Source organism: Mesoplodon densirostris, chromosome X (genome assembly GCF_025265405.1).
Source record: "Mesoplodon densirostris isolate mMesDen1 chromosome X, mMesDen1 primary haplotype, whole genome shotgun sequence".
NCBI classification, from domain to species: domain Eukaryota; kingdom Metazoa; phylum Chordata; class Mammalia; order Artiodactyla; family Ziphiidae; genus Mesoplodon; species Mesoplodon densirostris.
This window is the reverse complement of record NC_082681.1, coordinates 93,974,129-93,987,555: the sequence shown is the minus strand read 5'-3', so window position 1 is coordinate 93,987,555 and position 13,427 is coordinate 93,974,129. Positions and strand designations below refer to the sequence as shown.

The following is a 13,427-nucleotide window of genomic DNA, read 5'->3' as shown; positions in this document are numbered from 1 at the left end:
ACCTCTAAACGGGGGGGGGGGGCTAATTTTTGTCTACATTTTACAGATAAAGGAAAAGCCTCAGAGTCTACCTAGGTGACTCTAAGGCCATGCAACTAGTAAGAGGCCAAAGCTTTAACTTTTGAGTCGAGAAGGAAGCCACATCCTGTGCTTGTTCTACTAAGCCACAAGCACCTCAAAGGTGCCAAGGTATGCCACAGCAAACTAGCTAACAGAGGACCACAGGGCTGAAACCACTGTCTTGATCTGATTTTTAATGAGTTATAGTATTGTGATAGACTTCTGAGAAGCATAGAACAAATCTAGGAATTTAGTGCTAGTCTCAAAAGAGACATTGGGATTCACATAAGGTGGCTGTGAAGAATTTACCATTCCGTAGCTTTGTTCTCTGCAAATTTTTCTCTCAGACTGCTGGAAAACAAGGAAATCTCATCAGTTGAAGGAAATGACTTATAAGGAAGCTTTATTTTGTGTTGGGAAGGATCAGATCCCACTGTAGTTCTGGATAGTGTTTAGCCATGTGCAGTGAACACTGGGAGTGTATGTGTGTCCATGGGTAATATACTTTCTTTGGTTTGTTTTTCATCTAAGCTAGCCCATCTGCAAACTCTTAAAAGTGATCAAGAAAGCTGCATCCTTGGGATTAGAAGGGGGATTATCAAGTTAACTGTGCAATTCTGGGAGAAATAGGGAGACCACAGGTGGCAAAACTCTAAATAGCTTGTGAACTGAGATTTGGATAAACCGGATGACTTAGGAACTTGGACATGGGTTATATCCCTGTGTCTTGGGTACTTAGAAAATAACCCAGGGTGAGATCCGGACACAAGTCCAACACTGTATCACCAGTCCTTGAAATTGGACGCATTCCCCTCCCTTGCCTCGGATATATCTGACCAAGAAAACAATGACACAATTTAAAAAAAGTTTTTTTATTCACGTTCTTGCCCAGTTTGTTGGACACCCTGTATTTGCACAGTCCAACTGCTCAGATGTATTGGAAAATACAGTCGTGCAGCGTGCAGTTCACTGGCCTGATGGTAGAGGGTGCTCCAGCTGGGATAGAATGCTGCTGGGGGAGGGGAGTAAACGGCGAGGAGGAGAAAGAATTGTTGGCTCACAGGTTAGTGAGCAGCCAGTCTAGCAGCTGTTTTCTAGCCACGTTTCCCACGGCTTCATCCAGTGGTTGTTCCTTGGTGAACTTCATGACCTCTTGAAGAAGATCTCCTACACTGTACCCCTTCTCTGCTGCTTTAGCTGAAACTTCAGGAAGCTGTTGAGAGAGCAGATAGCTTGAGTCACATGATGCTTTTGGAGCCAGGGCCCCGACAGAGAAAGTCAACTACACCCCACCACCTTCCTGCCTATGATTCTAGGATTAAAGGCTGCCACAGGTACAGGACTGGAGGCTGCTGACATGGCTTTCCTTTTTTCTGGACCCTCCACTAATGGCATAGACTAAAATGCCAAAGGTCCTTTCTTTTTGAGCTTCAAAAAACAAACTCTGGAATCAATTGTGTTCACTAATACTTCTCATCAGGTACTGGGATCCTTCAGTTAATCTGTACTGATTTCTAGGTCAAGGTTAGGGGTTGCCATTCCCCTGCCTCCCTAAAAAAAGTACATGAGATTGGAAATAGGGAGGATAATTTGGTTCAGTATTTTATTTCTCTGGAATCCATCTAATGTAGGAAACACAGCTGGTGTGTGTGTGTGTGTGTGTGTGTGTGCACGCACATGCACGTGTGCAAAACATAAGACTTAAAAATTGCTCCCTGATGTTTTACCAAATAGTTTGTTGAAAGGATTACTCATAAAATGAGCTAATCTCACTCTCCTCCTCTTGGAAGTACACAGGCCTTGAGGTGTCCAGAGCCCCACGTAATTAATGGTTCATCACTTTTGTGTCTTTATGAGGTGAGAGTAATTCATGAGTCACATGATAAAGAACAGACTCAAAAAAATGGACTGCTTCTTGGGCTCTAAGTACAATACCACCTCCCTGCCCCTACCCATTCCAACCCTCTTTCTTCTTGTTCCTTGTTGCATTGCTTACCTTCTTCAGTTGTCCAGCATCATCTCCCATTAAGTAGAGCATGGGTATGTTAAACTGTGAGGCTGCAATCCACTGCAGGACAGCCTGGAGCTGCTTTCTCAAGCTACTTGTTGAGCACTGATTATTGACAATGACTTCAGGTCCAGGAGAGTCTTGATAGTTCTGTGACATCGCAGCATCGTGACTACATCTGGGGCCACCAGCCTGGTAGTTGGGGTTGTTGGTCAAGGCTGCTTGTTCTTCCAACTCAGCAAGGGCTGCCCCATTGTTGCTATACTTAGCCATGATAAGGCACAGCTTCATCACAGATTCTACCAGTTGATCTATAAATTGTCGGTTTACTTGTTTCATCCCACTGATAAAGTCAAGTTCTTGATTGTCCTGGCATTGTTCTTCCCCTTTGTCAGGCCTCTTGGACATGGAGGCTCCTTTGTCTGTCCTGGGCTCAGAACGTTTGTTCTCACCTTCACATAGATCTCCACAGTTGAAGGAGCTCTCACTAAGTAGTTTCTGAATCAGTGACAGAACGATATTTGACATATCCAGCCTCTGGGAGTCCAGGTATTGATTCTCCTTTAGAGAAGTGGATGATCCAGGTGCTCCACGAGATTCTAGATGTTTCATTGAAAGTGCCTTGTCACTTTGGCTACCTCTGCACTTTTTGTATTGGGCATTCTGAGTCATATAGCCAGTGGTAGAACAAGGACAGTCTTTAAATGCATCTTTGCCCTTGGCCTGCTGGGTCAGATAGTATTGGATCAGCCTAAGGGCAGAGACAATCACGTCCTTTGCCAGTGAATCCATGGAAAGGCTGATCTCTCTCTTTTCCTCCTTATTGGCGCATGCTTTGCCAGCCATCTTGCCTTGATTGCCTTGATTTTGGTTCCACATTGTCAGGCTCTCCTTGAGGGTATGTTCACTGACTTTCTCCACACTGGTCAATGACTTGCACTCCTCTGGTTTCATTTTGCCTTTGCCCTTCCCCTTCATCTTGGCCTTCATAGCTGAGAATTTGAGACTTTTGTTCTTGCATCTGGGATCATGGCACCCAGGCTTCAAGGATGCATATGACGAACTCTGAGACTTAGTTTCCTTTTTTCCCCCAAGAAGAGTACAGACAAGATGCTTCAGCATGGCCTCCATGATATCAGCAGTGTTTTGTTTCCCATGGTTGAACAGATTCCTCTTGACAGTTGAGACAAAGTCTGAGTTGGCCATCAGGACCCTGGTGATATTATGTAGGTTCTTCTCGCAGGAGTCAATCAAATCGGACACAATTTCCTTGGTGTGTTTTAACAGCACCCTCCTCAGGACCACACAAGCTGGAATTGTCTTCCCAGAGCTATGAATTTTCAAGTTCTGCATGACAGAGACCATCGTGTCAGATGCCACTTGATTTGCATAAACCATGGACATTTTGCTGATCGAATCTGCAAATTCTTTGTTGTCTCTTTGGCACATCTGTTTGTCTCCACCTTTGCTCTTGTTGGATAATTCACTATACAGAAACGTTTTTTGGCCACCTTCCCTACACTCCTCCCCAGTGCCCTGCCTCTCTGCAGAGGTCACTTTCACAGCATCATGGGCCATTTCTGAAGTGATCTTGCTCACAGCACTACGAGAGCTGTTTTTCCCTTTGTCCCCACTGGGTGGATAGATTGAATGATGAAGACATTTGCTTCCACCTTCCAACTTCTCCTTGATTTTCTTATGGGCCATCTGGATCACCAGAGGAGATAGTCGGTTGACATAGAAGGAAGGGTCGTCCGTAGAACATTCTCCATCAGGGGAGATAACTGCCCTCTGATTGCTAGGAGATTTGGCTGGTGGGGTGGAAGGACTCTGGTTATTGGTGTTTTTGGCCGTTGTCATTTCCAGATGTTGGCCTTGAGGTCCTTTGGCCATGTAATCTATTTTCAGTTGATTGGCATAGGCTCTGTAGTAGTTCCCAGTGGGCAGTTTGTGATATTTGCCCTCTGTGTCTCCTACTTTATGTCTACAGCTAGAGGATGAGGAGCTAAGTGCATGTTGGAAACACAAGGTGTACTTCTGAAGATCACTGAATAGACAATTGAGGACACTTATAGGATTAGAAGGAGCTTGTTGGAAAAGGCACATTGATCTCTCCATCTAAAAAAAGAAGACCTATCAATAAGGCTTTGGGTAGGCTACTTCTTTCCCCTATTGTATTTAGAAGATATATCTTCTAAGTTGCACAGATTAGGGATTTGGCCTTTAGTATATGCATGGGCGCATAACACACAATTATATCCATTAATACATGTTCAAGCACAAGTAGTAGCAACAAAAGCTCAGAGTAGATACATTTGTACGCTTAACTATACACAAGTGTTATCAATATGTTTGTCAATTTCATCTGAGTATGCGTGCTTATTTCAATATATGTCAGTGTCTCTGTCGTGTGTGTATATGCACATCAATATATCAATTCATGAGTGTGAACATGTGTCAATGTGTAAGTGTGTGCATATGTGTATGTCAGTGCACAATGTGTGATGTCACCGTGTGTAAGCATGTGTCATAATGTGCTGACATCATACCCATTGTATATGTCAACTGTAGAGGCCAGCATGTGCATGTTAGTATGTATATTTTGTACATGTGTGTGAATGTAAAAATATGAGTGTGTATATCAGTGTGTCTCTGAATATGAAAACAGGCAAGTGCCGAGTTGAGAGAGCTGCATATGTGTTTATGATATAAATCCAATAGCATGTATCATGCAGCTATAAATGTATTTATATATGTTGAAGCATACATTCAGGTATTAGCATACATACTCATCAATATATTAATATATAATTAATGTATAATATATTAATAAATATGTATGTTAAAAATGAATATGTATAAATAGGTGATTGTATAATGACTGTGTATATCGATATATTAGGTATCAGTTTATGTTATATTTATATACTATGTCAATGATTGATGTATGTCAGTGTTGCATACACACTGGCATTTGAGTGTGTCTGTGAGTACATGAGTGGGGATATCACTGCATTTGTGTCAATATGTGTATCAGTGTACACAAGCATGTGCGTTAATGTGTCACTTTGTTAAAGTTTGTATGTGTGTTTATCAACATGAGGTATATTTATAAGTGAGTATGTCTGTACCTGAGTCTGCATGGTCTGTTTTGATCAAGGCTCGTGTGTATCAATGTGAGTGTGTGTTTATGCATAGTGTGCTTGGATGTATATATAAATGTTTATGTGTATCACATGTGGGCACATTAGTGTGTCTGACTCTGTATAACTGTATATCTTTGCATATGTGTGTAAGTCATTGTTATGACTAGATCGCTATACATAAGTTTGTTATTTCAATGCTTGTGTGTGTTTGTCAGTGTCACATGTAGCCAGGCATGTGTGTGGCCTGGCTACAAATTATTATGAATTATTTTATAAATTATTTTTTGTTAATGTATATACATGTATATATCTATGTGTATGTCACTTTGTGTAAACGTATATGTGTATATCTATACTTGTGACTGTGTATGCCCATGTTTGGATATGTGTATACATATTGTGTACACATCTACTCAACACTAAGTACCATTGCCCTCTTTGCTCCATTCATTGCTTCATCACCATGAATTCCTGGAAACGTGAGGTCATAATAAGGTCCACTTTTTGCAAATGGGCTTCAGTTACAATCAAGTAGACCTGCATTGTGTGTAGTAAATATGGGCTCCTCTTTTAAAAACAAACAAACACCAGAGATTGGTTCAGGATGGCAGAGTAGAAGGACATGCTCTCAATCTCTCTCGCGAGAACAACAGAATCACAACTAACTGCTGAACAATCATCGACAGGAAGACACTGGAACTCACCAAAAAAGATACCCCACATCCAAAGACAAAGGAGAAGCCACAATGAGACGGTAGGAGGGGCACAATCACAATAAAATCAAATCCCATAAATGCTGGGTGGGCGACTCACAAACTTGAGAACACATACCACAGAAGTCCACCCACTGGAGTGAAGGTTCTGAGCCCCATGTCAGCCTTCCAAACCTGCGGGTCCACAACGGGAGGAGGAATTCCTGGAGAATCAGACTTTGAAGGCTAGTGAGATTTCATTGCAGGACTTCGACAGGACTGGGGGAAACAGACACTCCACTCTTGGAGGGCACACACAGAGTAGTGTGCACATGGGGAACCAGGGGAAGGAGCAGTGACCCCATGGGAGACTGAACCAGACCTACCCGCTAGTGTTGGAGGGTCTCCTGCAGAGGCAAGGGGTGGCTCTGTCTCACTGTGAGGACAAGGACACTGGCAGCAAAAGTTCTGGGAAGGACTCCTTGGCGTGAGCCCTCCCAGAGTCCACCATTAGCCCCACCAAAGAGCCCAGGTAGGCTCCAGTGTTGGGTCACCTCAGGCCAAACAACCAACAGGGAGGGAACTCAGCCCCACCCATCAGCATTCAAGCAGATTAGAGTATTACTGAGCTCTGCCCACCAGAGCAATAGTCAGCTCTACCCACCACCAGTCCCTCCCATCAGGAAACTTGCACAAGCCTCTTAGATAGCCTCATCCACCAGAGGGCAGACAGCAGAAGCAAGAAGAACTACAATCCTGCAGCCTGTGGAACAAAAACCACATTCATAGAAAGAGAGACAAGATGAAAAGGCAGAGGGCTATGTACCAGATGAAGGAACAGATACAACCCCAGAAAAACAACTAAATGAAGTGCAGATAGGCAACCTTCCAGAAAAAGAATTCAGAATAATGATAGTGAAGATGATCCAGGACCCTGGAAAAAGAATGGAGGCAAAGATCGAGAAGATGCAACAAAGGTCTAACAAACCTAGAAGAATTAAAGAACAAACAAACAGAGGTGAACAATACAATAAGTGAAATGAAAAATACACTAGAAGGAATCAATAGCAGAATAACTGAAGCAAAAGAACGGATAAGTGACCTGGAAGACAGAATGGTGGAATTCACTGCTGAGGAACAGAATAAAGAAAAAAGAATGAAAAGAAATGAAGACAGCCTGAGAGACCTCTGGGACAACATTAAATGCAACAACATTCACATTATAGGGGTCCCAGAAGAAGGAGAGAGAGAGAAAGGACCTGAGAAAATATTTGAAGAGATTATAGTCGAAAACTTCCCTAACATGGGAAAGGAAATAGCCACCCAAGTCCAGGAAGTGCAGAGAGTCCCATACAGGATAAACCCAAGGAGAAACATACCGAGACACATAGTAATCAAATTAGCAAAGATTAAAGACAAAGAAAAGTTGTTGAAAGCAGCGAGGGAAAATGACAACATACAAGGGAACTCCCATAAGGTTAACAGCTGATTTCTCAGCAGAAACTCCACAAGCCAGAAGGGAGTGGCATGATATACTTAAAGTGATGAAAGGGAAGAACATACAAGCAAGATTACTCTACCCAGCAAGGATCTCATTCAGATTCGATGGAGAAATCAAAAGCTTTACAGACAAGCAAAAGCTAAGAGAATTCAGCACCACCAAACCAGCTCTACAACAAACGCTAAAGGAACTTCTCTAAGTGGGAAACACAAGAGAAGTAAAGGACTTATAAAAACAAACCCAAAACAATTAAGAAAATGGTCAGAGGAACATACATATAGATAATTACCTTAAACGTGAATGGATTAAATGCTCCAACCAAAGACACAGGTTTGCTGAATGGATAAAAAACAAAACCCATATATATGCTGTCTAAAACAAACCCACCTCAGACCTAGGGAGACAACAGACCTGTATGCAGAAAACTATAAGACACTGATGAAATAATTAAAGATGATACCAACAGATGGAGAGATATACCATGTTCCTGGATTGGAATAGTCAATATTGTGAACATGACTATACTATGCAAAGCAATCTACAGATTCAGTGCAATCCCTGTCAAATTACCAATGGCATTTTTTTACGGAACTAGAACAAAAAATCTTAAAATTTGTATGGAGACACAAAAGACCCCGAATAGCCAAAGCAGTCTTGAGGGAAAAAAGCAGAGCTGCAGGAATCAGACTCCCTGGCTTCAGACTATACTACCAAGCTACAGTAATCAAGCCAACATGGTACTGGCACAAAAACAGAAATATAGATCAATGGAACAAGATAGAAAGCCCAGAGATAAACCCACGCACCTATGGTCAACTAATCTATGACAAAGGAGGCAAGGATATACAATGGAGAAAAGACAGTTTCTTCAGTAAGTGGTGCTGGGAAAACTGGACAGCTACATGTAAAAGAATGAAATTAGAACACTCCCTAACACCATACACAAAAATAAACTAAAAATGGATTAGAGACCTAAATGTAAGACTGGACACTGTAAAACTCTTAAAGGAAAACATACGAAGAACACTCTTTGACATGAATCACCGCAAGATCTTTTTTGATCCTCCTCCTAGGGTAATGGAAATAAAAACAAAAATTAACAAAAGAGATCTAATGAAACTTCAAAGCTTTTGCACAACAAAGGAAACCATAAACAAGACGAAAAGACAATCCTCAGAATGGGAGAAAATATTTGCAAACGAATCAACAGACAAAGGATTAATCTCCAAAGTATACAAACAGCTCATGCAGCTCAGTGTTTAAAAAACAAACAGCCCAATCAAAAAACGGGCAGAAGACCTAAACAGATATTTCTCCAAAGAAGACATACAGATGGCCAAGAAGCACATGAAAAGTTGCTCAATATCACTAATTATTAGAGAAATGCAAATCAAAACTACAATGAGGTATCACCTCAGACCAGTTAGAATGGGCATCATCAGAAAATCTACAAAGGACAAATGCTGGAGAGGGTGTGGAGAAAAGGGAACCCTCTTGCACTGTTGGTGGGAATATAAACTGCTACAGCCACTATGGAGAACAGTATGGAGGTTCCTTAAAAAACTAAAAATAGAATTATCATATGACCCAGCAATCCCACTACTGGGCATATACTGAGAGAAAACCATAATTCAAAAAGACACATGCACCCCAAAGTTCATTGCAGCACTATTTACAAGAGCCAGGTCATGGAAGCAACCTAAATGCCCATCGACAGACGAATGGATAAAGAAGATGTGGTACATATTTACAATGGAATATTACTCAGCCATAAAAAGGAAAAAATTGGGTCATTTGTAGAGACGTGGATGGATCTAGAGACTGTAATACAGAGTGAAGTAAGTCAGAAAGAGAAAAACAAATATCGTGTATTAAAGCATATATGTGGAACCTAGAAAAATGGTACAGATGAACCGGTTTGCAGGGCAGAAAGTGAGACACAGATGTAGAGAACAAACATATGGACACCAATGGGGGAAAGTGGCGGGGGATGGGGGTGGTGGTGTGATGAATTGGGAGATTGGGATTGACCTGTATACACTGATGTGTATAAAATGGATGACTAATAAGAACCTGCTGTATAAAAAAATAAATAAAATAAAATTCAAAAAACAGAATAACAAAAAAACCCCAAACACCAGGTACATCCTTTTATTAAGACCCCAAAATGGAGTTGGCCACCCCCAACTGAACCCAAGACTCTTTGGAGAATATTTTTTAACTGGTTTTCCCTTCCTCAGGGGCTACTCTCATCACTCCAAAGGAATCTGGGGTCAGAAATGATGTTTCTGGTTATAATATGAGCCTAGGAACACAGAACAAGAAATATTTGACTCCTTTGCACTGAAGCCAAATATCCTGTTCCAATATCAGCAACTCCAGGCTTCTAGGACTGTGAGAGTGACTTGTCATGTGCTCTAATGCCTACCCCAAACCAGCCTGCCAGGTGTAATTTGGGATATTTACACAAAAACAAAAGGATTCCATATCTGACAGTGGTGTGCAAGCGTAATTGTGTTGAACTTTATGCTACCCAACAGCCTGGGTAATCTCTTAGACAACAGGGTAGGGCAAGTACAGTTTTTGGTTGTTGTGGATTCGCTCTTCTTCATATCCTCTTTCTTCATTGTTGGACACTGGGCAATGTGGGGCACACAAGTCCATTACAAGCCAGCAAAGAACATTGCAAAGGATCTTGCTTATAAGCCCATATCTTTGTTAAGATAAGCATAGCAAGATTTTTTGCTGTAGGTACCTGAAATTAGGAGAGGGCATTCTGAGCCTCTGTGATAGTGTCATTGTAAGCTACCTGAGCATTGAACTTACTGTGACTGTAGGCTTAGACCTGTGTTCTCTAGAATATCATAATATTTAAATTTTGGGCCTGTTTGACAATAGTTCTCTTACTATCTCTGAACCAGAGTCCTCAGATTCAGCATTGGGCTCTGGGAATGAGAAAGGGTAGACTCAGAGTCTAAGTCTATACCTTAGAGGAGTCTGGCTTCTCAGTATCCTTGATCACAATAATTTCTTCTTCTTCCAGGTTCTCCAGGTTTAAGTCACCTTCTGAATTGGAAACAGCAGCATCCTATGGAATTAAAGGGCAAGATTCTTGTGAAAAGTTGCTTTTTGAGACTTCTCCAAGCTGACCGCTAGGCTACTACTTCAAAGCATGAATGTCATGTCTCCTATTATCCCCTTTCTTTCTGAAGGAAACGTAGGCTTGTAAGGCTAGCTAGTCTTTGAAGAATGAGATAAAGCTCCCTCTACAAATTACTACTCCCTCCCACTCCACTGAAGGTATTCACAAAGCCATCAGTCTCAGGAACCATATTCCATTAAACATCAACCTTTTGGACAGGGTTTCCCCCCGCCCACACCACTTTTCTGACATGCTATCTTCCATGCTTTCATTCTTTTAGCCCTACCAGCAACTTAAGTGGCTTATAAAATGAGATTTGTTATCAAGAATGACAGTAAATTCCAAACCACGGATCATGGGCTCATGAGAATGATGGCTTCCCACCTGAGTCCCCGTCACCTTTCCACCCTCTGCCACAACCTTTCCCTTTCCTAATGCTGAAACTGATAACCCTTCTCAGCATCCTCCCACCCATTCCAACTCTGAGGGAAGCAGAGAGTACCCACCTTAGAATCTTTATCTTCCATGTTAAGGGTGGACACATCAACAAAGCATATCTGCATCAAATTAGGATGGTGAATTTAGAAAAATTCTAGAGAAAAGGCTTTAATTTCTCTGGGAGATGATAGTAGCACCTACCTTATCGGGTTCTTGTGAGGATTGATTGAGATAGTGCGTGTAAAGCTTTCAGTAGAGCACCTAGACATAGTTAAGTACTCAATAAACAATAGACAAATGATTTTTATTAGGCAGACAGAATGTTTTGTAAATTTTTGAATTTTATTTATTTTTTTATACAGCAGATTCTTATTAGTCATCAATTTTATACACATCAGTGTATACATGTCAATCCCTATCGCCCAATTCAGCATGCCACCATCCCCACCCTCCAGTGGCTTTCCCCCCTTGGTGTCCATACATTTGTTCTCTACATCTGTGTCTCAACTTCTAGGTAGACAGAATCTTAATGTTACTATATTTCCTAAATGAGAATACCTACCTGTGAGAGAAAGAGGCCCCAAATACAACATCCACATTTATTGAGAAAACTGAGAAGAGAGATGGCTTGCCCTACTGACACAGACTCAAAAGTGGAACTTGTATTAGAACTCGATTCCCCTGGCTCCCAGTTTGGAGCACTTTCTACTACACTAATGTTGCCAAAATGTGGTGTTTTTACTGTTGATGACATAGAAGATTTTAAGTGGTACATGGATAAACATTTCTGTGTTTAATGGGTGCTTTTTATTGTTATTCATTAGGAAAAATACATATTTTGCCCTCCTGAAGGAGTCCAGCTTTAGGGTAACTTACTGGTAGCTAGGCGACATTATTATGACTTCAGAGGTGTGAGATAATAGAGGCTGGTAACTAGGCAACCACCACCCCTGGCTCCCCTCAGGCTCCCCCACCAGCCTCCCCTCCTCAGCTCCTTCACATCACTCCTCATCTTGCCCCTCCCTTGAATTGTCCCTGTGTGATGTATGAGCCCATTTGTCCCCCACAGACCTTACTGAGCTTGATTCCTTGGAGAAGTCACAGTACCACTATCCATTAGTCTATCCTGGGCCCCAGGATATCTATACCCAAATGCCAAGCCTTTCTTGGTAGGAGTAATTTTGTATATTACCACATTCTGGTCCTGATCTTGCTGTCCTGTTGGGCTGTAGAGATCTACCTTGCACATGCCCCTGTGGCTATGTAACCAGTCAATATTATTATCAGACATCTGGAAAGAGAAAGAAAATAAATCTGAAAGTCTTATATATGACTTTTAGAAACTGGATCAGTTTGAATAAGAATCCCTGAAGGGGGTTCTGAAACCCATCTCTGTTTCATATAGGTTTAGGCTAGGAACTGGTGGGGTAAGCCATGGGGGAAGAACACTCTGAAATGTTTGAACCTGATGATCAAGATCATTATCTTTTAGCTCAATCCATAGTCTTCTTTAATTTAGATTCCCCACAGCAGGTATTTGGAATCATGGGAGTATCATATTGACTTGGGAAAATGCCAGTCAGGAAAAATGACAGGCTGGGAAGTAAATTTAAAAGGAGGTCTAGAGACTGTGGGGTTAAATTTAGTGATTTACTTCTCCCCAACCTCATTAACTAAATCTCACCTGTATCCTCTTTTCTTTATCCACTCTTGGGTACCTTCAAATAGTCAAGCTCAATCCCCTTTAACTGGATTTTAGCTAAACCCAGTCTAACCCGAGTCTTTCTCATTACATTAAAGAAAGTGAAATTACTTACCACATAGGGCCACTAGAAAAGACTAAGGTCAATACCAGTAAAGTGAATAATTCTTTTTATTAAAACAACATATAGAAAAAGTTTCTGAATACTGGGAACACTCAGTCTAATAGCCATAAGTATACCTAAGGGACAAATGTCTGCGGGAAGACCAGACCCTGATCCCATACGACAACGTTTATTTGAAAGAGAGAATAATCTCTGCCAACTTCCTTCAACTCCCCTGCCACCTCCCACCCCAGCCTGGAACTAAAAGTAAAAAGGAAATGGCAGAAGCCACTGACTGATTTTCCCTATGTAAGACACATTTGGGAAGATACAGTTAAGAGCTCAGTAGAATTGTTTTGGTATCTGGGGTTGAATTTGATTTATCTTTAAAATTTAACAAGAGAAACATTTTGGGCCAAGTATTAGAGGGCAGTTGAATTCCTTTCCCTTCACTTCCTTCAAAATTTAGACCCCTTTAACCTCTGGCTCCCTCCCTCCCTCCCTCCCCCTTCTTTCCGCCTCTCTCCCCTTCTCTCCCTCAGACCTTCCTTCCCTCTCTCTCCCTCCCTCCATTCTCCCTCCCTCCCTCCCTCCATTCTCCCTCCTTCCCTCTCTCTCCCTCCCTTCCTCTTTCC

At 41.7% G+C, this 13,427-nt stretch overlaps 1 protein-coding gene across 1 annotated transcript; it reads right to left on the bottom strand.

Annotated features, from left to right (window-relative positions):
* Window positions 1-1,117: 1,117 nt before the first annotated feature.
* On the bottom strand, window positions 1,118-12,278 carry AKAP4 (A-kinase anchoring protein 4). The gene is made up of 5 exons (XM_060087994.1): window positions 12,180-12,278; window positions 11,056-11,106; window positions 10,394-10,495; window positions 2,057-4,186; window positions 1,118-1,273 (listed from the first exon to the last, which is right to left on the bottom strand). Exons 1-5 carry the CDS (start codon window positions 12,276-12,278, stop codon window positions 1,118-1,120), a joined length of 2,538 nt encoding a protein of 845 aa, XP_059943977.1.
* Between the last annotated feature and the right edge of the window lie 1,149 nt (window positions 12,279-13,427).

Coding starts and splice junctions, on each gene's coding strand:
- AKAP4 (XM_060087994.1), bottom strand. CDS start 12,278: ATGTCTGATAATAATATTGACTGGTTACATAGCCACAGGGGCATGTGC. Junction 11,107..12,179: donor AAGATCAGGACCAGAATGTG/GTAATATACAAA, acceptor AATTTGATGCAG/ATATGCTTTGTTGATGTGTC. Junction 1,274..2,056: donor ATGCTGGACAACTGAAGAAG/GTAAGCAATGCA, acceptor CTCTCTCAACAG/CTTCCTGAAGTTTCAGCTAA.